This window comes from Erpetoichthys calabaricus, chromosome 9 (genome assembly GCF_900747795.2).
Source record: "Erpetoichthys calabaricus chromosome 9, fErpCal1.3, whole genome shotgun sequence".
NCBI classification, from domain to species: domain Eukaryota; kingdom Metazoa; phylum Chordata; class Cladistia; order Polypteriformes; family Polypteridae; genus Erpetoichthys; species Erpetoichthys calabaricus.
Genome location: NC_041402.2, coordinates 8,738,642 through 8,764,383, shown reverse-complemented (window position 1 = coordinate 8,764,383; position 25,742 = coordinate 8,738,642). Strand labels below are relative to the sequence as shown.

At 43.8% G+C, this 25,742-nt stretch overlaps 2 protein-coding genes and 1 long non-coding RNA gene across 3 annotated transcripts in view; 1 reads left to right on the top strand and 2 right to left on the bottom strand.

Annotated features, from left to right (window-relative positions):
* The window catches only part of LOC127529171 (uncharacterized), a 98,353-nt gene that overhangs the window by 31,022 nt on the left and 41,589 nt on the right, over positions 1 to 25,742 (bottom strand). The gene's annotated exons all lie outside the window — the stretch shown is intronic.
* Positions 1,294 to 7,124, bottom strand: hspa5 (heat shock protein 5). The gene is made up of 9 exons (XM_028809137.2): positions 6,958 to 7,124; positions 4,906 to 5,062; positions 4,494 to 4,725; positions 4,257 to 4,391; positions 3,686 to 3,798; positions 2,987 to 3,377; positions 2,617 to 2,854; positions 2,260 to 2,427; positions 1,294 to 2,144 (listed from the first exon to the last, which is right to left on the bottom strand). Exons 2-9 carry the CDS (start codon positions 5,031 to 5,033, stop codon positions 1,591 to 1,593), a joined length of 1,959 nt encoding a protein of 652 aa, XP_028664970.1. The 5' UTR covers positions 5,034 to 5,062; positions 6,958 to 7,124; the 3' UTR covers positions 1,294 to 1,590.
* Positions 19,833 to 25,742, top strand: part of haus4 (HAUS augmin-like complex, subunit 4) — a 50,816-nt gene continuing 44,906 nt past the window's right edge. The window contains exons 1-2 of the mRNA XM_028809135.2: positions 19,833 to 20,515; positions 21,045 to 21,184. Of these exons, the coding sequence (XP_028664968.1) occupies positions 20,449 to 20,515; positions 21,045 to 21,184 (207 nt within the window). The 5' untranslated portion in view covers positions 19,833 to 20,448. The remainder of the gene's footprint in view (positions 20,516 to 21,044; positions 21,185 to 25,742) is intronic.

The following is a 25,742-nucleotide window of genomic DNA, read 5'->3' as shown; positions in this document are numbered from 1 at the left end:
AAAAGGTAACATTTGTGAGACAACTCATACAACTGACACGCTAGTAGCTGGAGGATGGGAAAAGTTCCCTCAGATTTACCGGATTAGGTCAAGAAGGTGGAAAAAAAAAAAAAAAGCTGAATGGGTAGCTCTTGCTGGCACTGCTGCACCAAGAGATGTGTGGGTATGAGAAGACAGTCACAGTTCTCCATTGTTGTTTTGCCAGGCTGCTAGTGTTGGCTGGTGACAGGGCCGAGCCCAGGCATATTGGCAAAAAACACAAGTTCTGATCCGACTGTTCTCTCATGTCGCAGTGACACACATTGGACACATACCCAAAAGTGACTCAAAGCAGATTTGAAAAGATTGAATTTCAGTGCCCACGCACCCTTGGAAATCATGTGCGTCACTTTCAGATTTGGGTTATTGCAGCCTGGTAATGTGAATGTAGTCTTAAAATAGAGATGACAGCATCCATTATGTATTTTAAATAAAAATACTAATGACCCAAAGTGCACAGAGTGATTGGCACAAAAATTCAGCTAGTGAATCTGTAGGCTTAAGCAGAACCATCTGTTGGAAAGCACATCCTTTAAAACATCAGAAACATCCAACTTGCCGAGTTCCTCAGTTGAGGGGTTGTAAGCAGATTCACCCATCACCTTCGTCTGGCTGGCACATATTGGTCTTTTGACTCGCATGCCCAACCCTGTCTACCCAGAAAAGACGTCTGCTTTACGAGACTGAAATTTAAAGCCTGGTTTGGTAAAGTTCAGGATTACAGCCAATAATCCATCAGAAAGCCTTGAGAATGGGGACTTGAGCATCACTTTTTGAAACCTCCGCTGTGGCAGAATGAGAGCAGCCACATAGCTATGAAATTTAATTGGTTATTATAAAGGATCAGCATCCAATTATGAAACTGGTTTGAATTTGTACCCCCCCAATCTGTTAGCTCACCTCACATCCCATTTTGTTTGGAAAAAAGACCCAAATCTTAAACCACTTTAAAAACTAAATGGAAAGTTAATAGGCAGCAAAAGCCAGTCCCTAAAAGTGTTAGAATGAAAACCTGTACCCACAGTCCTCCAGCTGGGAGACCCCTGCTCTCAGAGTTACTCAAACTAAGGTGTTACTGACAGTTGCACCAGTAAACACAACTTGTATTAAACTGACTGCTAAAAAACTTCACACACACAACCATAAAACGGGATTAAATGGACTCTGGGAATCAGATTTGCCCATGCGTTTGCAATTTCAACTCAGAACCTGAAACAAGGGGAGAGAAAAAAAAAAACCAAACACACACCAGAGTAACAAACTTGATGTTTATTTCATTGTAGAAAATGTTTTCTACCTCCAAATTTGACTTCAAATAAATAAACAATTCCAAAAAACACATCAACTGCACCCTTACCTCCCCCCGCCCCCCAATAAATTCTAAACCTCTGCATCAGTAACTGCCAAAGAACAGCAGCAGACAGCCAAATTTGGCTTGGATTTTTCCTCCACCTCAGAGTGAAGATACCACACATTCCTGTAAGGTTTTTCCATTTTCTCCTTGTTAAAGTCCTTAAGGAGTCCAATTATTTACACACAAATTAGGAGACCTTACAACTCATCCTTCTCTTCACCTTCTGGTGGAGGAGCTCCTGCCCCACCATAAAGTTTACTGACAATTGGCTGAACAATCTCTTCAAGTTCTTTCTTTTTAGCCTGGAAGTCTTCTAGATCTGCATCCTGGTGGCCCTCAAGCCATTCAATTTTCTCTTCAACAGCTTTCTCAATTGCTTCTTTGTCTTCAGATGACAGTTTTCCACCCAGCTTCTCTTTGTCACCGATCTGATTTTTCAGAGAGTAGGCATAACTTTCAAGCTCGTTCCTGGCATCAATGCGCTCTTTAAGCTTTTTATCCTCTTCTGCAAATCTTTCTGCATCGTTGACCATTCTTTCGATATCTTCTGGGGTCAGGCGGTTCTGATCATTTGTGATGGTGATTTTATTTTTGTTACCTGTACCTTTGTCTTCAGCTGTAACTCTTAGAATGCCATTCACATCAATTTCAAAGGTGACTTCAATTTGAGGAACCCCTCTTGGAGCTGGGGGGATGCCAGTCAGGTCAAAGGTACCCAGCAGATGGTTATCTTTAGTCAGAGGGCGCTCACCTGCATTGAAAGATTTGATAGAAAAAGGTTGTCATATTGGATGATTTTGCCTTTAAGGTAAGCAGCACCATGACATGTAAAACCTCAAAACTCAATTTTAAAAATCGATATTCACCTTCATAAACCTTGATGGTTACAGTTGGCTGATTATCTGAAGCTGTGGAGAAGATCTGGGACTTTTTCGTTGGTACAACAGTGTTTCTGGGAATCAACTTTGTCATCACACCTCCAACAGTCTCAATGCCAAGAGTCAAGGGGCACACATCCAGAAGAACCAGGTCACCTGGTTAAAAAAATTGCCATGAGCAACCATTTACTAAGCCAAAGTCTATCAATAAATAATCATTTAGCTATTAGCATGCAAGCAACTGAAATCCAGAACTGCAAGGTTTGGAAAGATCAGTGAGAATGATGGGGAGGGAAGGAGAGAGACACTATTGTAGACATAATCGAATCATCAGGGGCTACCTACCAGTATCCTCTTCTCCAGACAGCACTCCAGCTTGAACTGCAGCACCATATGCTACAGCCTCATCAGGATTAATGCCACGGGAAGGTTCTTTGCCATTGAAGAATTCTTTAACAAGCTGTTGGATTTTTGGAATACGAGTTGACCCACCAACCAGCACAATTTCATCAATATCAGATTTCTTAAGATCGGCATCTTCCAGGACTTTCTGTACAGGCTTCATGGTTGATCTGAAAAGATCCTGATATAGAGTGGAAAAAAAAATCCTTACAAGGATGTTCACTTAAATGCAGTATGTCCCCCACCCCATCCCGGAGCTCTTCTAGAATCCTCAAAAAATTACAAATAAGCCAACATTCACAGGCCTACCCACCATGTTCAGCTCCTCGAACTTGGCACGAGTTAGTGTTTCGGAAAAGTCTTCACCCTCAAAGAAAGACTCGATTTCAATTCTCGCCTGGTGCTGAGAGGAGAGGGCACGCTTGGCTTTCTCAACTTCACGTCTCAGTTTCTGTACAGCCCTGTTGTCCTTGCGCACATCTTTGCCAGTTTTCTTTTTGTACAGTTTAATGAAGTGCTCCATGACACGCTGGTCAAAATCTTCACCTCCCAGGTGAGTATCTCCATTAGTGGCAACGACTTCAAACACCCCATTGTCGATGGTGAGCAAAGAGACATCAAAAGTGCCACCACCAAGATCAAAGACAAGGATGTTCTTCTCTCCATCTTTTTTATCCAGGCCATAAGCAATAGCAGCTGCCGTTCTATTTAAAAAAATAAATAAATAATGAAGTCACCATTATTAAAAATGGTAGCACAGTTTTTGTAAAGTTTTTTTTAATGTACAGGTGAAGACCTAGTCCAGTTTTTCATATATCCAGATTTGAAGGACAGTCAAACTACATTACGCATGTTAGAGACAGGAGCTCAATTAAGTTTAGCACACTGCCTGCCCAAGTTAAACAGAGGTTCATTAGGGTATAAAATTTATTTTAAGGACATTTGTTGGAATTAAGTGTTAAGGATTATTCTAGAAGCCTTCAAGTCAACTTTTAAAAAAAAAGGAACTTACGGCTCATTGATGATCCTCATCACATTCAGTCCAGCAATGACACCAGCATCCTTGGTAGCCTGACGCTGAGCATCATTGAAATAAGCAGGTACTGTAACTACAGCATGAGTAACCTGGTTGGGGGCAGAAGAGGAAAATGTTAAAGTATCAGACAGAATGGGTTAAAGGAGTGAACCATCAGATTCAACTCCAGTCATTGCTCTCTAAATTATTCAAAGGAGTAGTGTCCAGCACTGGATTCATCCCCTTGCAACACACCATTAGGGCAAATTCAAGTTGTTTTTTAACCACTCGTGCTGAACACTTGGAATTTTACAGTCACTACACTTAGTGTGGCAGAGCAATTTGTGCTATAAACTTACAGCTACAAGAATAAAAGTTCAGATCCTGGCATCTAACAGGCCACAAGATCGATTGCTACTCCTTTGAGAAAGATGCTTAAATCATGCTTAAGGTTAAAAATAGCCTGGTAGAGGAGTAGATTTGTATGGACACTATATAAAACTCACAGGCCAATATGTTCAAGATTACCACATGAACTTTCACTCCAGAACACCACAAAGTTGAGTACCTTTTTGCCGAGGTATGCTTCTGCAGTTTCCTTCATCTTGGTCAGCACCATGGCAGAAATTTCTTCTGGTGCGAAGGTTTTTGTCTGACCACCAATGTCAACCTGAATATGGGGTTTACTTTTTTTTTCAATCACCTGTGCAAAAAAAAAAAATAAAAAGTGTATATTTTATATATGTAAATATGCTAGGTTTGCATTTTTACAGCAGTTTAAAGCTGCCAAAAAAACAAAACCTACCTTAAATGGCAAATACTTGATATCCTGCTGAACAGATGGATCATTCCATGTGCGCCCAATCAGACGTTTCGCATCAAACACTGTATTCTCTGGGTTGGAGGTCAACTGATTTTTGGCAGCATCCCCAATCAAACGTTCTCCCTCACTTGTGAAGGCCACATAAGATGGAGTGATGCGGTTGCCCTGGTCATTAGCAATAATTTCTACTCGTCCATTCTTAAAGACCCCAACACTGGAAAAAAAAAAAAAATTAAAAACCTTCACGAGTCTTCCATTCAAGAAAATTAATCCAAAGCTAGTACAGTATTCAACAGGAGAACAAATCTGTTATACTACACTAAGGATGCAAGATCCAAATGCTACACACATCACAGAAGTCTCTTTCAGACTGCCAAGTTAATTTAATTCTTACCATGAGTAAGTGGTCCCAAGGTCAATTCCCACAACTGTCCCAACACTTTCCTTCCTTTCTTCATCATCAGCAGCAAATGCAATGCTGATGAAGACCACAAGACACAGAATCTTCATTCTGGACTTCATTAAGATTCAAATGAACAAAAAAACTACACCTGCAGAGGGGGGAAAAAAACTCCAAATTAGAAAAGTGTGAAGTCAAGTCAAGAAGCACTTGACACTTTAATACAGGGTGGTCCAGATCTAACTATGCAACTTTTAATTCAATAATTGCATAATTAGATCTGGACCACCCTGTATTGCTATCAGTCAGTTAATTGGGCACAAAGTAACGACATTTTATGAAAGATTTTTCCACATGTGCAAAAATGCATTTGAAATTGTGTCATATTTGGGTTGAAGCACCCAACAGAAGCCTACACTTTCAACAATGACTTAGAATACAACATGTAGTATATTAATGGTCTATAATGCCGAACATACCTGTAAAGAGATTACATTAAATTACAGTACATATAAAAATACACTGAATTGTTCAATCACCATATTCGATTAGATAGGTCCTAAAATAAAACCGAAAGTGGACCAACACTTAAACCTTTGGTTTAAAGTAGTCCTAAAGTAACCTTCCCTTAGGCTTCTGGACAAACATGCATGAACGCTTGTAATCGAGTATTCCTTATTGCCATTTGAAAACCAAAATAGTTATGCATTATTTAAAATAAAAAACCCATAAAACTTCCTACACGCAGTTTACTTTATCCAGTGTCACCGGAATCCGCAGACATCGACAGGAGCCCCTCGACGAGATGGGCACCAGTGGCCCAAGTCATAGGACTGCCTTTATCCAACATTTACACCAACTCACTTTCTCCAACTTCGGGGACGACAAGAGCACAGGCCCGGACGGTGTTCAGCACGGCCAGTTAACATGTAATAAAACTGTAAAAGGAGGACATGTGGAGCTTCTCTCCCGTGTTCTGCCTCCAACACAAAAACGTACTTCTCACCAACACTAAACTCTTGGTGACCGGAAACGAGCTAACGGTGTGCATCCGGCAGAACCCACTGACGAAGCAAATTACGTAAAGAGGCCACCTACCTACCGGACGAAGAGATGTCACCGTAGCATCACCCACGTGACACTGGATCAGTAACAACGGCGACACAGACCAAAGCCAGTACAAATTTGTTTATTTTCTTGGGACAAAGTGCACCCGAAGAAGCAACAATTAAATCGAAAATTACCGAGCGTGAAATAAAAGAATCAGCATCCGCCCAATGCATAGACTCGTTTTAACCGCTAGGTGGTGGCAAGACGACATTTTACGGTAAGGCTTAAAATAAAAATCAAACGTGGTAAAAGGAAAAATTAAATGCGCCTACTAATTACTTGTAAATTTGCAATAAATACAACCCAAACTACACCTGCCTTCCACCTAACGCGGTTCACACTGTTAAGGGCAGCCATTAACACGTTAAAAAAGGCGCGAGTAGAATCCACAAGTGCAAGCGGCGCCCGCTTTGAGGCACGCGCATCTCCCAAAGAAAGTGAACAGCTAACGGTTCAACGCAGGACGCCGGTCTATGTGTTCGTGACTACGAGGAGCACGGATCCCACAGCTCCATTTATTAGAATTGTCAGAACCTCAAAAAACCCCATAAAGGCCCAACCATGAGACTTGCATGCGCAATGAATCAGGACTTTCATAGCGGCTCTTTACTTTCTATTAAAGGCAGAAAGAATCACTCATGAAAGAACTCGAATAGTCCCACTTATCGGTAAGCACATAGTGGTTACGTAAATGTAAACTCCTGCACCATACAAAAAAGCAGCATCAGGGCATCTAAGGTCTTATTGAAAACACTCACAAGATAGCTCAAGGTCAATGTTATGCCCCACAAAAAACCTAAAAGACGTTCAACCAAACAATACCCATCAACACTATACTGATGGACTTTTCTAGAAGAAAAAGGGCAAACACGAACAGAATTTCTCCACAACAAGGACGGTTAGCTTCCCAACTGAAGGAAACAAACAGCGACTTACCCTTTATTTCCTCACAAAAAAAGACAAACCGTAGGAAACGAAGAAAAACCTTAGGTTAAAGCCACCAGTGGCGTTTATTTCAATATTCAGAGGTTTGTGCTAAGTCTCCTGCCAATGCGGTGTCTCCCGGCTCGGTGCGCAGTCTCTCTATATAAAGCTTCGTTGCTTCCTCGTCGTGGAGGCTTGCTATTGGTCGGCAAGTCACTCGGTGTAGCAATTTGATTGGTCCACACAAGCACGCTGGCTGCTCCCGATTCGGACACGTACCGGCTGTCATGACGTTCCACGGGTACGCCTTGGGTTCTCCTTGATTGGTTACTAGAAAAGTGTCGCGGCCCAATGGCCGAGTGACATATCTACAATCCATGATTACAGTTGGTTGCGTCAGACGTCAGTCATTTTAGCCCCACGCCTTTAGAATTTCTGGAAATTTCACGATTCTGATAGATGAACCCCGTTTTATGGGCGATTTTGTCAATGACACCATGCAGTACGTGCAATTGATTAGCAGGCCTACACGGCGCGGCCGGCTGTAAAGTTAAAAAGAAACAGTCTGACTTGAAAACAGAGTCGGGACGAAGACCACACTGCGAATGTGAAACTCATAAGTAATCATTTTATAAACGTGTACATTTATTTAATAGTGGCAACCCAAGGCGGAAGTTAACGTTAAACAGGAAAAACTGAAGAATTCTGTATTGTGAAAGGGACACTTTCTAATTTCTCAAGTTATTTTTAACAATGGCATCACGGTTTCATTATGTTATGTATATCAAGTAAATTACACTGAAACTACGGACTGTAACATCAGTTTCATTTTGTAATGCAGACAGTATTAATTACACAAACTGGAAACTATAAAAACAAATTTATTATGTTAGGTATTTTAAGCAAATTAACACTGAAACTGCGCTAATCCTTGGTACCTTTCTAATTTCTCACAGGCATTGAAATGAAATCACAGTTTCATTATGTTATGTAAATAACGTAAAATTACATAGAAACTGCGAATTCTCAAGTTATAATGAAATCCGAACGGGTGCCTACAAGATTGGCAATTCCAAACTATTAAAATTATAACTTTTTGTAATTAATACAACTAAAGACATAATACAAAGTGCTTGAGAAACATTCAGGTATAATCATTGGTATCTTACACTAGGATTCAATGGGCTAAGAAGAGAAACAGCTGATTGTCACTTCCCGTGACATTTTCTTACCTGCTGTCATTCAAACCGAATCATTCACACGCATGGAAGTGCCACAAACTACCAAGAGCACTGCAGCAATCCCTCACTTGATTTGTAGCATTCTCTAAATAGTCGGTGGCAATTGTTGAAAGCACACTATACAGGTGCTGGTCATAAAATTCGAGTATCATGACAAAGTTAATTTATTTCAGTAATTCCATTCAAAAAGTGAAACTTGTATACAGTATTAGATTCATTCATTACACACAGGCTGATGTATTTCAGATGTTTATTTCTTTTAATGTTGATGATTATAACTGACAACTAATGAAAGTCCCAAATTCAGTATCTTGGAAAATTAGAATATTGTGAAAAGGTTCAATATTGAAGACACCTGGTGCCACACTCTAATCAGCTAATTAACTCAAAAGCCTTTAAATGGTCTCTCAGTCGAGTTCTGTAGGCTACACAATCATGGGGAAGACTGCTGACTTGACAGTTGTCCAAAAGACGACCATGGACACCTTGCACAAGGAGGGCAAGACACAAAAGGTCATTGCTAAAGAGGCTGGCTGTTCACAGAGCTCTGTGTCCAAGCACATTAATAGAGAGGCGAAGGGAAGGACAAGATGTGGTAGAAAAAAGTGGACAAGCAATAGGGATAACCGCACCCTGAAGAGGATTGGGAAACAAAACCCATTCAAAAATGTGGAGGAGATTCACAAAGAGTGGACTGCAGCTGGAGTCAGTGCTTCAAGAACCACCAGGCACAGACGTATGCAAGACATGGGTTTCAGCTGTCGCATTCCTTGTGTCAAGCCACTCTTGAACAAGAGACAGCGTCAGAAGCGTCTCGCCTTTGGACTGCTGCTGAGTGGTCCAAAGTTATGTTCTCTGATGAAAAGTAAATTTTGCATTTCCTTTGGAAATCATGGTCCCAGAGTCTGGAGGAAGAGAGGAGAGGCACAGAATCCACGTTGCGTGAGGTCCAGTGTAAAGTTTCCACATTCAGTGATGGTTTGGGGTGCCATGTCATCTGCTGGTGTTGCTCCATTGTGTTTTCTGAGGTCCAAGGTCAATGCAGCCGTCTACTAGGAAGTTTTAGAGAACTTCATGCTTCCTTCTGCTGACGAACTTTATGGAGATGCAGATTTCATTTTCCAACAGGACCTGGCACCTGCACACAGTGCCAAAGCTACCAGTACCTGGTTTAAGGACCATGGTATCCCTGTTCTTGATTGGCCAGCAAACTCGCATGACCTTAACCCCATAGAAACTCTATGGGGTATTGTGAAGAGGAAGATGCAATACGCCAGACCCAACAATTCAGAAGAGCTGAAGGCCACTATCAGAGCAACGTGGGCTCTCATAACACCTGAGCAGTGCCACACACTGATCGACTCCATGCCACGCCGCATTGCTGCAGTAATCCAGGCCAAACTAAATATTGAGTGCTGTACATGCTCATACTTTTCATGTTCATACCTTTCAGTTGGCCAACATTTCTAAAAATCCTTTTTTTGCATTGGTCTTAATTGATATTCTAATTTTCCGAGATACTGAATTTGGGACTTTGATTAGTTGTCAGTTATAATCATCAACAGTAAAAGAAATAAACATCTGAAATACATCAGTCTGTGTGTAATGAATGAATCTAATATACAAGTTTCACTTTTTGAATGGAATTACTGAAATAAATCAACTTTGTCATGATATTCTAATTTTATGACCAGCACCTGTATATGAATTCCAAGGGTGTAAAACCTGACTTGGTGTGATTAGGAGTAATTGTTTTAGCCCACACCGTCCTTGGGTAACTAATTCAAGAGTACAGGTTGTGAGGATACCACTGTGGAGAATGTCACATAAAAGACGTGTCATGAACTTAAAAAAAGCCTATAAATGACCAGCACACATATTTATCAGAGTCTGGAATGCTTTTGGTTTTATTAGGGCAGCACGGTGGCATTAAGGAGACCGGGGCTCATGTCCCAGGTTCTCCCTGCTTGGAGTTTGCATGTTCTCCTTGTCTTGTGTGGGTTTCCTCTGGGTGCTCTGGTTTCCTCCCACAGTCCAAAGACATGCAAGTTAGATGAGATTCAACTTTATTGTCATTGTAAAGGTACAATGAAATGCACTTTAGCATCTAACCAGAAAGTGCAAATAGTAGACTGAGGTGCAATAGACAATGGGTGCAAATAGTACATTAAAGTGTAATAAACAGTAAGGTGCAATAAGACAGCATACAAATGAGAATATCTATATCAAATATCTATATGGTATTTGAATTTACAGATGGTAGTGTATAAAAGGAAGAGTATATAGATGTAAATACTGATCAGTAGTACAGATACATGGAATGAATAAGTATAGATATGTGAAATATTTTTATATACAGAATAGCAGGGACGTGCGGTCTGTCATCATGGAAAGTAAAAAAACTAATAACGATAACATAAAATAAATGTGTCCACTCTGTGTCTGTGCTATAAATTTCTTTTCTGTATGATTCCAATAACTTTGATCATTTTTATAGTCAAAATCGCTGAATTGGCGCATTTTATGTTCAAATACAGCAGAGAAACGCGAGGTGCCGCAGCGATGAGCCTCGCCTCTCCACGGACTGCGCTCTCCGTCACACACTGCAGGGTTGATGCATGCGATGGTCGCGTGCCTGTCACTATCTCTCTGTATGTCGCCAATATAATGTTTGCAGACACGTTTATTATACACTCTGACTTTCCACGGTCTGGCTAATATCTTTAATGAATGTGTGTTAGATATTTAGTTTTGCTGATCGGACATAAAACCGCAGCAGGAAGGCACAAGGTGAGGCAGACAGTACCGTGCCGCCCTGCAGGGGGCGCATGTGAGACCAACAGGTGCTCGTTGCTGCTATTCTTCTACGCAAAGGCGCCGATAAGTTAGCGATATCAGAAAGTCAAGTGCACTGCAGCGGGACGTTTATTTTGATTTTTTCTTCCAACTTCAAAATGGAAGATTAAAGATTTTTAAAACTAAAGGAAAACAAGGAGGTGGCGCAGTGGGTAGCGCTGCTGCATCGCAGTTGGGAGACCTGGGGACCTGGGTTTGCTTCCCGGGTCCTCCCTGCGTGGAGTTTGCATGTTCTCCCCATGTCTGCGTGGGTTTCCTCCGGGCGCTCCGGTTTCCTCCCACAGTCCAAAGACATGCAGGTTAGGTGGATTGGCGATTCTAAATTGGCGCTTGGTGTGTTTGTGTGTGTCCTGTGGTGGGTTGGCACCCTGCCCGGGATTGGTTCCTGCCTTGTGCCCTGTGTTGGCTGGGATTGGCTCCAGCAGACCCCCGTGACCCTGTGTTCGGATTCAGCGGGTTGGAAAATGGATGGATGGAAAACAAGGAGGAATTTTACAAGAAAGTGACAGAGATTTTTGTGGAGGAGGATAAGCGCATGGACTTAAATTTACAAATAAAGGTAAGACCATAAACGGTTTTTAAATTTTATAAAAAAATGGGATCAATCCAATATTTAAAAACTAAATTTTGATCTTAAATAAAATATTCTTTTGTTTTTCTTGTTATCCTTTTGTCGAACAGACTGTATTAAAATTGATTAAATCATCAGAATTAAAAGCTTTTAAAAACAACTAAATATTTAAATTAAGGTCAAAATTGAAATCCGCTTTTTTGTACACCTCTCTATGAATTGTGGAGATACAACGGCAACTTTAGAGCACATGGAGGGTGAGGAGCAAATGCGCTCTCGCCGCTATAAACGTGACGTTCTTTCTTAGCCAAATATGCACCTTACCTGTCTGTGTGTGTAAAGAATGCTGATGAGATATGAAACATAACCAGTAGTCCATGTGCATGCTGCCAATTAAATAGTGAATAAGCGACTCTTTTGGGGTTATATTTTTGTAAATCTTGACTCTGAAGGAGTCACCAGCCATGAACCTCACCGAAAGTCACTGCAGAATGTAAAGAGGTGAACACATACAGTCAAGTCAAAGTGAACTTTATTGTCATCTCAACCATATACAAGTATACAGAGAGACGAAATTGCGAAGCTCAGGGTCCACAGTGTAACAACATGACATGCAAATAATAAATTAAAAATAGAATTAAAATTAAAATTTAAAATTAAAACACAAATAAGACAAGACATGAACAACGTATGAACCGGTATACTGGCCAGCACTACCCTCAATTGTTTCTTTTTTCTATAATTAACAGCCAAACAACAATGAGATATAAAATGAGCCAAAACACTACCTGCAAACTGTGTCCATCACACAATATCTGAAAATAGTAAAGAAAGGCGATGTTCTCAGTAAGGCTCATCTGCTCAGGTCCACAAAGCATTTTGACATTTAACTCTTCATTGGTCTCCCTACAAAAATCTATAGAGAAGCTACAGTCAGCCAGAGTCCGCAGCCACACAAAGCGTTCTGCTCACGTCTCCCCTGTTTTCTCCCAGCTTCCATCAAGGCTTAAATTCAAGATTCTGCTTCTCACCTTCAAAACCCTCCATAACCGTTGCCAATTACTTTGGAGATAGATAGATAGATAGATAGATAGATAGATAGATAGATAGATAGATAGATAGATAGATAGATACTTTATTAATCCCAAGGGGAAATTCACATTCTCCAGCAGCAGCATACTGATACAATAAACAATATTAAATTAAAGAATGATAATAATGCAGGTAAAAAAACAGACAATAACTTTGTATAATGTTAAATGTTAACGTTTATCCCCCCCCCCCCGGTGGAATTGAAGAGTCGTATAGTGTGGCGGAGGAACGATCTCCTCAGTCTGTCAGTGGAGCAGGACGGTGACAGCAGTCTGTCACTGAAGCTGCTCCTCTGTCTGGAGATGATCCTGTTCAGTGGATGCAGTGGATTCTCCATGATTGATACGAGCCTGCTGAGCGCCCGTCGCTCTGCCACAGATGTTAAATTGTCCAGCTCCATGCCAACAATAGAGCCTAAATATAAAATATCGGCTATTGCACAATGAGAGCAGCAACAAGCCGTGAAATTAAAGAATGATTTTAATTAACTACAAGGCTTGGTGCCTAATTAAGCAACTGGTTGGAACGAAATTGGTTGGAGTTTGAGGCCCTGACTTAGTTGGTCTTCTCTTGGCTCCCTCACTTCACATTTAATTTCTGTTTGGGTTCCATTTAAGAAAAAAAAATGAAGTAACTCAGAGGAACAAATCTTAAAAAAACAAGTCAATTAAAACGAAAGGAAAATGAATTAATTAGCAACAAAAATGGGTCACCATTTAAGAAAAGGGTAAGAATGAAGACCTGCAGCCACTGTGGCCCTTGAGGACTGGAGTTTGAGACCACGGCTTTAACCAAAATCAAATACTGGATAAATGGCAAATACACACCCCTTCAGATTTTTCACATTTTGTTAGCCTTGTACTAAAATCATCTAAATTCATTTTTCCCCTCATCAAGTAGCACTCAGTACCTCAGAATGACAAACCAAAAACAGGATTTTAGAATTTTTTGCAATTGTGGAAAAGGTGCTTTATTGGCGCCAACCCGACACAGAATGACACCAGAGGTGCGGGCAGAACAAAAAGATTAGATTTTTTTCTTCACCTGTGAGGCACGTCTTCCCTGTAATCCCCACAGGCACAACACAGACCTAAAGATAAACACCCAAACCACCTTTCCCTTCCCTTCTCTTCTCTTCTCTTCTCTCACTCACTCACTCACTCACTCACTCACTCACTCACTCACTCACTCACTCACTCACTCACTCACTCACTCACTCACTCACTCACTCCCCCCCCAGGGCCACTTTGTCCTCCTCTCGACTCTGGCGCCCTGAGTAGCGGCTGCAAGCTCCCTTTATAGCCCACCCAGAAGTGCTTCAGGTGGTAATTAACCTAAATTAGGCTGCACTTCCGGGTGTGGCTGCATTGCCGCCCACTCCGACACAGGGAGCCTTGCAGCTCCCCCTGGCAGTGGCCATGGAGGCCAACCACAATGAGCTCCATAGTACTGGCCCTGATGCAACCCAGGGGGGCTACCACCAAGTGTTTCCGGGGGACGTAGAGTGCATCCCATGGCTGCTCCCCTGGATCCAGTGTTGAAGGGGCGTCCCGGCCGGGCACTGGTCCTGGCCGTCTGCCACACAATTTTATTATAAAATAAAAAAAAAATGAAACATCCCATTGACACAAGTATTGAGACCCATTGCTATGGCAACTTAAATGTGGCTCAATTCTGTTGTATTGATCACCGCTGAGATGTTTCTACACCTTGTTTGGAGTTGAGTTGTGGTCAATTCACTTGATTGGACCTGATTTGGAAAGGCACACACCTGTGTATAGAAGGTCTCACAGGTGAGCAAAATTCAGGTCAAAGGAATTGCCTGCAGAAGTTACAGTCAGGACTGTTTTGAGGCAAAGATCCAAGGAAGGCTACTGAGAGCAAAGTGGCCTGCTTAATTCTTAAATAGAAGAAGTTTGGAACAATCACTTCCTATAACTTGCTGCTCAGCCCAACTGGGCATTCAGTTCAGGTGTTCTAAACTCACACAGTTACTTCAATGCTCTTTTTAAATGTATTATGTTTGTTTTGTTTATTGAGCAAAGGTATAATTTGATAAGTAGATCAGCTGACTCAATTCATTTCCTTAAATAACTAGGGGCTCAGCCCCCCTGCTCGCTTCGCTTGCCAACCCCCGAGTGGGCCCTACTCGCTAGTCATTTCCCAGATCTGCCGTTCATGTGTGGGGAAGCAGATGTACAATTTAAACAGATTGTTGTTTTCATGGGAACTGTTACATATGCATAATAGAACTAACTTGCGGTGGGCTGGCGCCCATGCCCGGGGCTTGTTTCCTGCCTTGCGCCCTGTGTTGGCTGGGATAGGCCCCAGCAGACCCCTGTGACCCTGTAGTTAGGATATAGCGGGTTGGATAATGGATGGATGGAATAGCACTAACTATTTTACATTACAGCAAGTAATTAATCATAGTAAAAAATATTAAAATGTAATAAATTGAAAGAAAATTATTGTGCGGAAATGGACTACATTGAAGGAAACAAATTGATTGTAATGTTGTGAGCCACCCTAACCCGGACACAGACAGGCAGGAGACAGGTTTTGCTACACACGTGTGTAGTTTATTTATAGCTGTAACGTGCCCAAAATACCAGTCCACACAACACACCAATACCATTCTGTCCCTTCCTGCCACCAGTCCTCCTCAGGCTTTGTCCTCTCCTCCCGACTCTGGCCAACTAATGGAGTGAGGCGGCTCCTTTTTATAGGGCACCTGGAGTGCCTAAAGAGCTTCTTCCGGCCACACTTCAGTGAAGAGTCACCAGACAGCTGGGAAACTACAGCAGATGTAGTAAGGGTGACAGCAAGAAGGGTGCTTGGCGTGACATCTGGAAAGAGGAAGGAGGAAAAGGAAACCTGGTGGTGGAATTAGGAAATACAGGAGAGTATACAGAGGAAGAGGACGGCAAAGAAGAAGTGGGATTGTCAGAGAGATGCAGAAAGTAGACAAGAGTACAAGGAGATAAGGCGCAAGGTGAAGAGAGAGGTGGGGAAGGCTAAAGAAAAGATGTATGATGAGTTGTATGAGATAGGGATGCACCGATACCGAAACGGGTATCTGGTATCGGCCTCGATACCACATTTTCTAAAGTACTCGTACTCGTTAAAAGTCCCCCGATACCACGGTCTGAGAAATGTCTATGTTTGAGCGGTGTGTAAGGGGTTAATCACAGGCGCCGAGTGCCCGCCCCCAGGCCCCGGCTGCAGCTCAGAGCGGGGAGAAGGCAAGGTGAGGCGAGACATGTCAGCCGTGTGGAACTATTTCAAAGTGAATGAAGACGACAAAACAAAGGCGGACTGCAAATTGTGCTCAGCGAAATTGTCCAGAGGAGGCTCAAAAGGTAGCGCATTTAACACAAGTAATTTAATCAAGCACCTAAAATCCCAACACGACAACGAGTACAAAGAGTTTACCCATGCTTCTAAACCAACACAACCCATGCTGCAGCAAAATCTTGCAAGACGAGAGAAAATGTCCAGAGACAATCCACGTGCTGTGAAAATAACACAGGCAATTATCGAGTACATTGCATTGAGTGACCAGTCACTCTCGGAGGTAGAAAATGTGGGATTCCTGCGTCTCCTCCATGTTCTGGAGCCCAGATATGCTATCCCAAGCCGCCGCTACATGACTGACACGGAGCTGCCTAAACTACACGACTCCGTGAAAAAACATATCCACAGCCTACTGCAAGCCTCCTCTGCGTTTAGTTTCACCACGGATATTTGGACAAGCAGTGTTAGCCCTGTGTCGCTAATTAGCCTAACCTCCCAGTGGATAGACGAGAGTTTCTTGTTTTTTTTGTTAAATTATATGACTAAAGCTGTTACCTGTAAATTTAAATCATGTTTTTATTAAGTACTCGGTATCGGCAAGTACTCGGTATCGGCGAGTACTGAAATGCAAGTACTCATACTCGTACTCGTTTTCCAAAAAAGTGGTATCGGTGCATCCCTAGTATGAGAGTTTGGACACTGAGGCGGAAGAAAAGGACCGGTGGGCTACAGTGAGAGGCCGAGCTGGGAAAGATGTGCAGCAGGTTAGGGTGATAAAGGATAAAGATGGAAATGTACTCACAAATGAGGAGAGTGTGTTGAGCAGATGGAAAGAGTACTTTGACAGGCTGATGAATGAAGAGAACGAGAGAGAGAAGAGGTTGGATGATGTAGAGATAGTGAATCAAGAAGTGCAACAGATTAGCAACGAGGAAGTAAGGACAGCTATGAAGAGGATGAAAAATGGAAAGGTGGTTGGTCCAGATGACATACCTATGGAAACATGGAGGTGTTTAGGAGAGATGGCAGTGGAGTTTTTAACCAGATTGTTTAATGGAATCTTGGAAAGTGAGAGGATGCCTGAGGAGTGGAGAAGAAGTGTACTGGTGTCGATGTTTAACAATAAGGGTTATGTGCAGGACTGCAGTAACTACAGGGGGATAAAATTGATGAGCCACAGCATGAAGTTATGGGAAAGAGTAGTGGAAGCTCAGTTAAGAAGGGAGGTGATGATTAGTGAGCAGCAGGATGGTTTCATGCCAAGAAAGAGCAGCACAGGTGTGATGTTTGCTCTGAGGGTGTTGATGGAGAAGTTTAGAGAAGGCCAGAAGGAGTTGCATTGCGTCTTTGTGGACCTGAAGAAAGAATATCACAGGGTGACAAGGGAGGAGCTGTGGTATTGTATGAGGAAGTCGGGAGTGGCAGAGAAGTACGTAAGAGTTGTACAGGATATGTACGAGGGAAGTGTGACCGTGGTGAGGTCTGCGGTAGGAGTGACAGATGCATTCAAGGTGGAGGTGGGATTACATCAGGGATCGGCTCTGAGCCCTTTCTTATTTGCAATGGTGATGGACAGATTGACAGACGAGATTAGACAGGAGTCTCCGTGGATTATGATGTTTGCTGATGACATTGTGATCTGTAGCAATAGTAGGGAGCAGGTTGAGGAGACCCTGGAGAGGTGGAGATATGAGAGGAGAGGAATGAAGGTCAGTAGGAACAAGACAGAATACATGTGTGTGAATGAGAGGGAGGTCAGTGGAATGGTGAGGATGCAGGGAGTAGAGTTGGTGAAGGTGGATGAGTTTAAATACTTGGGATCAACAGTACAGAGTAATGGGAATTGTGGAAGAGAGGTGCAAAGAGAGTGCAGGCAGGGTGGAATTGGTGGAGAAGAGTGTCAGGAGTGATTTGTGACAGACAGGTATCAGCAAGAGTGAAAGGGAAGGTCTACAGGACGGTAGTGAGATGAGCTATGTTTTTTGGGTTGGAGACGGTGGCACTGACCAGAAAGCAGGAGACAGAGCTGGGGGTGGCAGAATTAAAGATGTTAAGATTTGCATTGAGTGTGACGAGGATGGACAGGATTAGAAATGAGGACATTAGAGGGCGAGCTCAAGTTGGATGATTGGGAGACAAAGTCAGAGAGGTGAGATTGTGTTGGTTTGGACATGTGCAGAGGAGAGATGAGGGGTATACTGAGAGAAGGGTACTAAGGATACAGCTGCCAGGCAAGAGAAGAAGAGGAAGGCCTAAGCGAAGGTTTATGGATGTGGTGAGAGAGGACATACAGGTGATGGATTTGACAGAGCAAGATGGAGAGGACAGGATGATATGGAACAAGATGATCCACTCTGGCAACCCCTAATGGGAGCAGCCGACAAATGAAGATACTTAATTGTCTTGGCATCAACTGGAATTGAGAATGCTGTGGGTGAGTCCTATTAGTTATATTAGTTTGTAACCATTACTATTTGATTTTTTGTGCTTTTTTCTTTACAAATTTTTCAGAATATTTGTGAAGCTGTCTGAGTTATCCTGGGTATGACGTTAATCTGCATCCGGCGTACTAAATCCAAAAATTTTCTTTCGCGGCGCACCTGAGGGACTGCCCATAAATAAAGTCGTGACGACACAATCTATAGACAATCGCCAAAAAAACAGTCAATTTTACAAGTTTGAAAGACATTTTATTAATAAATGAATCAAATGATAAATCATAAATTTAATTAATGTGAACGTTGAGATTGTTTTTCAGCACATATGAGATTGATGCGAGGATCAATTTTTGAAAGACAGACGCGCATTTCCTTGTCGATCATTTGAAGTCTCTCGCGTTTCTTAAGACTTCATTTCCGTAAGTGTTGAAAAACATTGCTCACAGAGATAAGAGCTTCCAAAAGATCAAAAACACTAGCAATTTTAAATATTTTACAGAAGTTTTCGCGGCGCCCCTACAAAATTCCGCGACGCACTGGTTGCCCGACAGTGATGTAGGCCCTCCAACCTGCAGGGGAAAAACCTGGGGGTTGGTGGCAGAATTGGGACTCCGGCCACCATAAAAAATCTCCCACTGCTTCACTCCATCTGAACTAGTGTGGTGCTGAGGTGTCCCCAGGGCCGGATTTTCCTATAGGCTAACTAGGCTTCAGCCTAGGGCCTCAAGATCAAGAGGGGCCTACATTCAAATTGTTAGCAAAATTTTATTATCTCTCATGTAATTTACAAACTTAAAAATGGAAGGTGAAAGGGCCTCATAAGTGGAATAGCCTAGGGCCTCTTTTCATATAAATCCGGCCCTGGGTGTCCCCCATCGCATGGCTGCACTCGGGTCCTAATCTGAGATCCTCAGGTGGTTGTCCTGTGGTGGGTGCGGCAATGTGTTGTATCAGCGCCTGCTCCTAACCTCTCTCTCTCTCTCTATGAGCAAGGTAAAGGCGCTATATAAATACAATGCGGCATTATTATCATAATCAGTACATAAATAATTATACTAGTGGCTACAGACTCCAACCCCCCCCCCCCAACCTCTCTAGAAATATCGATTAGGGTGCCGTTATTTACAAGCAGCTAGTTATTTACTTATCCTACTACACCAGAAAGTTTGCGATCTTCACAAACCAAAAAAATAAGTAATGAAATTGAAGAGCCTAAAGAAAACAATAGAATTTAAATATTTTTGCTGTTCAATATTTTATCCTTATATGTTTTTTTTATTCTATGTGTACAAAATTGTAAGACCCTTGGTCCTGATATGGTTTACATTTTGTTGCAAATCATTGGAAAGTGCGGCGTTTAATAAAAATTGACACGAAAAGAAATTGACTGTCGCGTGATAATTACGTCACCAAAAACAGTTCTTATCTTTCATTTTGCTAAACACACATTAGTGATTAAGGACAGTTTTGACTAATCGCAGTTAACTGTTTTGTTTTAGTCTATTTACTTATAATGTATAGAGTGTCTTAATGCATAATTACCGTCTTTTTTAATTTAAAAACAGCGACATGAAACCCTGCTTACTTACTTTCTAAGGACTTGACCAAATCTTCACTCCGAAAACGTTTCTAAATTAAAATCTTCCGTTTCGGTTGCGTAGCTTGTCAACTTAAATGATCGTCCCTTTTACGCTGCGTGGTCACTTATTATTGCTGTTGTTACAGCGAGGTGCGCTGCTGAATTTCGCGCCCCCTGCTCTGGGGCTCTGTTGGTACAGTCCGCGGTGTAACACGCGACGTGGGGCTTTAGAAAACTCGCGCCTCGAACTCTAAAGACGAAATGGTTAACTACGGCAACTAAGAAATCAGAAGGGCGATATAATTGTCGTTTACGGTGAAGTTAAAAAAGAAAAAATGGAGTTAAGAAATCGTTAAAGCGGTCGACTACTTCAACTGACAGGAATACCGAGCCGCCGCTGGTGGGACCTCACGGACTGTGCGAGGTCCGAGGATGGCCTTGTGTCCTCACCCCGCTTCGGCTCCTCCGCTCTCGGTGGACGAGTCCGCTGAAGGCCAAGGTGGGGAATGCACTGTTGAATGTTACAAGCTGTTAAGCATTATTAACTAAAAATACAGTCGTACGGCTTAGGTAGTGTTTATGAAATGTAGAAATGAGCCGACAAAGCTCTCCTCGGACTTGCGGTGCTTTTTGTGTGCAGCTGATCATTTCTTAGGGGCTTCCTTTAATTATCTGTTGACGTAGTCTGTGTAAGAGTTTGAGCTGGATGTGTTTTCGAAGCAATATTATAGAAAAGATCACCAACAGTAGGACGTGCATCATCAAGAAAGATGTTTATTGTTGTTTTGATCTTGCTTTGCCTTTGTTTAAATTTATGTTGCACTTTGAGATTTACTGCTAATGTAAAGTGCCCCTATAAATAAAATGCTTTATTATTATCAGTAAGACGGAAACGCAGCATTAGGATGTGGGATTCCATCTATCCAAGCTTGCATGTTACAAAACACGTAACCCCGAATCGCTGATGCTAAGAATCGTTACGGCTCCAGTGACGTTTATTAACAGAGGTGTATTCTTTGTACCTACAGTATTGTCATCTTTTCCGTTTTGTGATTTGAATGAAGATGACCTTGCACAGAATCCGCTGTTCGCACGATTGCTGTCAACGTTAGCTAAACAACTGGACGAAACTGGCCTGAGCGTGCAAGTCAAGAAAGAGCTACAAAAGGTAACGTTATTGCTGTTGTCATGCGTGTAAAATCCATTCCCATTGAATGTGCTAAGTAAGCACTGTAGTTCAGATTTCACTGGTATCTTATCCCCTCCTCGAACCGCCACCTTATCGTGGTGGAGGGGTTTGCGTGTCCCAATGATCCTAGGAGGTCTGTTGTCCGGGGCTTTATGCCCCTGGTAGGGCCACCCAAGGCAAACTGGTCCTAGGTGAGGGATGAGACAAAGAGCGGTTAAACAAACCTCCTATGATGGAAAACAATTTTGGATGGCGTTTTCCCTCGCCCGGACGCGGGTCACCGGGGCCCCACTCTGGAGCCAGGCCTGGAGGTGGGGCTCGATGGCGAGCGCCTGGTGGCCGGGCCTGCACCCATGGGGCTCGGCCGGGCACAGCCCGAAGAGGCAACGTGGGTCCCCCTTCCCATGGGCTCACCACCTATGGGAGGGGCCAAGGAGGTCGGGTGCAGTGTGAGTTGGGTGGTGGCCGAAGGCAGGGACCTTGGTGGTCCGATCCTCGGCTACAGAAGCTGGCTCTTGGGACGTGGAATGTCACCTCTCTGAAGGGGAAGGAGCCTGAGCTTGTGCGTGAAGTTGAGAGGTTCCGGCTAGATATAGTCGGGCTCACCTCAACGCACAGCTTGGACTCTGGAACCAATCTCCTTGAGAGGGGCTGGACTCTCTACCACTCTGGAGTTGCCCCCGGTGAGAGGCGCCGAGCGGGTGTGGGTATGCTTATTGCCCCCCGACTTGGAGCCTGTACATTGGGGTTTACCCCGGTGGACGAGAGGGTAGCCTCCCTTCGCCTTCGGGTGGGGGGACGGGTCCTAACTGTTGTTTGTGCGTATGCACCGAACAGCAGTTCGGAGTACCCACCCTTTTTGGAGTCCCTAGAGGGTGTGCTAGAGGGCATACCTTCTGGGGACTCCCTCGTACTGCTGGGGGACTTCAATGCTCACGTGGGCAATGACAGTGAGACCTGGAAGGGCGTGATTGGGAGGAATGGCCCCCCCGATCAGAACCCGAGTGGTGTTTTGTTATTGGACTTCTGTGCTCATCACGGATTGTCCATAACGAACACCATGTTCAAGCATAGGGGTGTTCATATGTGCACTTGGCACCAGGACACCCTAGGCCTCAGTTCGATGATCGACTTTGTGGTCGTGTCATCGGACTTGCGGCCACATGTCTTGGACACTCGGGTGAAGAGAGGGGCGGAGCTGTCAACTGATCACCACCTGGTGGTGAGTTGGCTTCGATGGTCGGGGAGGATGCCGGTCAGGCCTGGTAGGCCCAAACGTGTTGTGAGGGTCTGCTGGGAATGTCTGGCAGAGCCCCCTGTCAGAAGTAGCTTCAACTCCCACCTCCGGCAGAACTTCGACCACATCCCGAGGGAGGTGGGGGACATTGAGTCCGAATGGGCCATGTTCCGTGCCTCTATTGTTGAGGCGGCTGACCAGAGCTGTGGCCGTAAGGTGGTCGGTGCCTGTCGTGGCGGCAATCCCCGAACCCGTTGGTGGACACCGGCGGTGAGGGATGCCGTCAAGCTGAAGAAGGAGTCCTACCGGTCCCTTTTGTCCTGTGGAACTCTGGAGGCAGCTAATAGGTACCGGCAGGCCAAGCGGAATGCAGCTTTGGTGGTTGCTGAGGCAAAAACTCGGGCGTGGGAGGAGTTCGGGGAGGCCATGGAGAACGACTTTCGGACGGCTTCGAGGAGATTCTGGTCCACCGTCCGGCGTCTCAGGAGGGGAAAGCAGTGCAGTGCCAACACTGTATATGGTGGTGATGGTGCGCTGCTGACCTCGACTTGGGACATTGTGGGTCGGTGGGGGGAGTACTTCGAAGACCTCCTCAATCCCAATAACATGCCTTCCAATGAGGAAGCAGAGCCTGGGGACTTGGAGGTGGGCTTCCCCATCTCTGGGACTGAGGTCACCGAGGTGGTCAAAAAACTCCTTGGTGGCAGGGCCCCGGGGGTGGATGAGATACGCCCGGAGTTCCTCAAGGCTCTGGATGTTGTAGGGCTGTCTTGGTTGACACGTCTCTACAACATCGCATTGACATCAGGGACAGTGCCTCTGGATTGGCAGACCGGGGTGGTGGTCCCCCTCTTTAAGAAGGGGGACCGGAGGGTGTGTTCCAACTACAGAGGGATCACACTCCTCAGCCTCCCTGGAAAAGTCTATTCGGGGGTTCTGGAGAGGAGGGTCCGTCGGATAGTCGAGCCTCGGATTCAGGAGGAACAGTGTGGTTTTCGTCCTGGTCGCGGAACAGTGGACCAGCTCTACACCCTTAGCAGAGTCCTGGAGGGTGCATGGGAGTTCGCCCAACCAGTCTACATGTGTTTTGTGGACTTGGAAAAGGCGTTCGACCGTGTTCCTCGGGGGATCCTGTGGGGGGTGCTCCGGGAGTATGGAGTACCGGACCCCCTGATAAGGGCAGTTCGGTCCCTGTACAACCGGTGTCAGAGCTTGGTCCGCATTGCCGGCAGTAAGTCGAACCCGTTTCCAGTGAGAGTTGGACTCCGCCAGGGCTGCCCTTTGTCACCGATTCTGTTCATAACTTTTATGGACAGAATTTCTAGGCGCAGCCAGGGTGTTGAGGGGGTCCGGTTTGGTGGACTCAGGATTGGGTCACTGCTTTTTGCAGATGATGTTGTCCTGTTTGCTTCATCAGGCCGTGATCTTCAGCTCTCTCTGGATCGGTTCGCAGCTGAGTGTGAAACGGCTGGGATGGGAATCAGCACCTCCAAATCCGAGACCATGGTCCTCAGCCGGAGAAGGGTGGAGTGCCCTCTCAGGGTTGGGAGCGAGATCCTGCCTCAAGTGGAGGAGTTCAAGTATCTCGGGGTCTTGTTCACGAGTGAGGGAACAATGGAGCGTGAGATCGACAGGCGGATCGGTGCGGCCTCCGCAGTGATGCGGGCTCTGCATCGGTCTGTCGTGGTGAAAAAGGAGCTGAGCCATAAGGCAAAGCTCTCAATTTACCGGTCGATCTATGTTCCTACCCTCACCTATGGTCATGAGCTATGGGTAGTGACCGAAAGAACGAGATCGCGAATACAAGCGGCTGAAATGAGTTTCCTCCGCAGGGTGTCTGGGCTCTCCCTTAAAGATAGGGTGAGAAGCTCAGTCATCCGGGAGGGGCTCAGAGTAGAGCCGCTGCTCCTCCGCATTGAGAGGAGTCAGATGAGGTGGCTCGGGCATCTGATCAGGATGCCTCCTGGACGCCTCCCTGGGGAGGTGTTCTGGGCACGTCCAACCGGGAGGAGGCCCCGGGGAAGACCCAGGACACGCTGGAGAGACTATGTCTCCCGGCTGGCCTGGGAACGCCTCGGAATTCTCCCGGAAGAGCTAGAAGAAGTGGCCGGGGAGAGGGAAGTCTGGGCATCTCTGCTCAAGCTGCTGCCCCCGCGACCCGACCTCGGATAAGCGGAAGAGAATGGATGGATGGATGGATCTTAAGTAGCATTTAAGTTATTGTCATTTGAAAATGTGTTGGCCCATTAGAAAAGCCCTGCTTTTTAAAGTATAGGCTTCTCTTTCAACAAAAACACAAAGAACAGTCTAAAACGCTAGAATAAAAATGCTCTTTGTTTGTTTACTGAAGCCCTTTTACTTAAAATCAAATACTTATCAAAACTGGTTCCCTTCCACTTCCATTTTACTTTGCTGTTTTCTCATTAGACCTGCCACTGCTTCCCAGACTTATATTTTTGAGTTTGCAGTTTATTATTATTATTATTATTTTATTATTACCACACTTCTTTTAACTTCACCTGTTTGTTGTCTGGTACAAATCTTGTAATTGATATTTAACCTACTTCCTATTGTCCAAATGACTTGAAATTTTGCACACTTCTGATGACAATACATGATCAATAATCAGTTCCACTAATTGATCAATTAATCCATGTTAATTAAGAAATGAAATTTTCATATGAGGAATAGTTCAAGATTTCAGATTGGCACTAGTAACGGATAGAAATGTTAAAGGAAGTGTTAAAATATTGATTACAAAATTATACTAAAACAAACCCAAAACTAAAAAGTTGAAAATAATTATATATACTTTTTTAAAAAACACACTTATATTAAGTTAAAAAGTAAAAAATAAGTCTCATACATCACTTGTAAAATAAAAGTGTGGGTGCTTTTCATCAATCAACAGTCAAAACACACTTCTTAAAATCTTAGCAAAAGCATCCACCTTTTAATTTGTACTTTTTAGTGCACTTTTTAAATTAATATATGCATGGTTTTTAAAAAGTATGTTATTTATATATATTATATATAATATACAGTAATCCCTCCTCCATCGCGGGGGTTGCGTTCCAGAGCCACCCGCGAAATAAGAAAATCCGCGAAGTAGAAACCATATGTTTATATGGTTATTTTTATATTGTCATGCTTGGGTCACAGATTTGCGCAGAAACACAGGAGGTTGTAGAGAGACAGGAACGTTATTCAAACACTGCAAACAAACATTTGTCTCTTTTTCAAAAGTTTAAACTGTGCTCCATGACAAGACAAAGATGACAGTTCTGTCTCACAATTAAA

What these genes read in the sequence shown, in the direction of transcription:
- hspa5 (XM_028809137.2), bottom strand. Translation starts at nt 5,033, where the DNA reads ATGAAGTCCAGAATGAAGATTCTGTGTCTTGTGGTCTTCATCAGCATT. An exon ending in TCAAGTATTTGCCATTTAAG is followed by an intron (nt 4,392 to 4,493) that starts GTAGGTTTTGTT and finishes TTTTTTGCACAG; the next exon opens with GTGATTGAAAAAAAAAGTAA. An exon ending in AACCATCAAGGTTTATGAAG is followed by an intron (nt 2,145 to 2,259) that starts GTGAATATCGAT and finishes CTTTCAATGCAG; the next exon opens with GTGAGCGCCCTCTGACTAAA.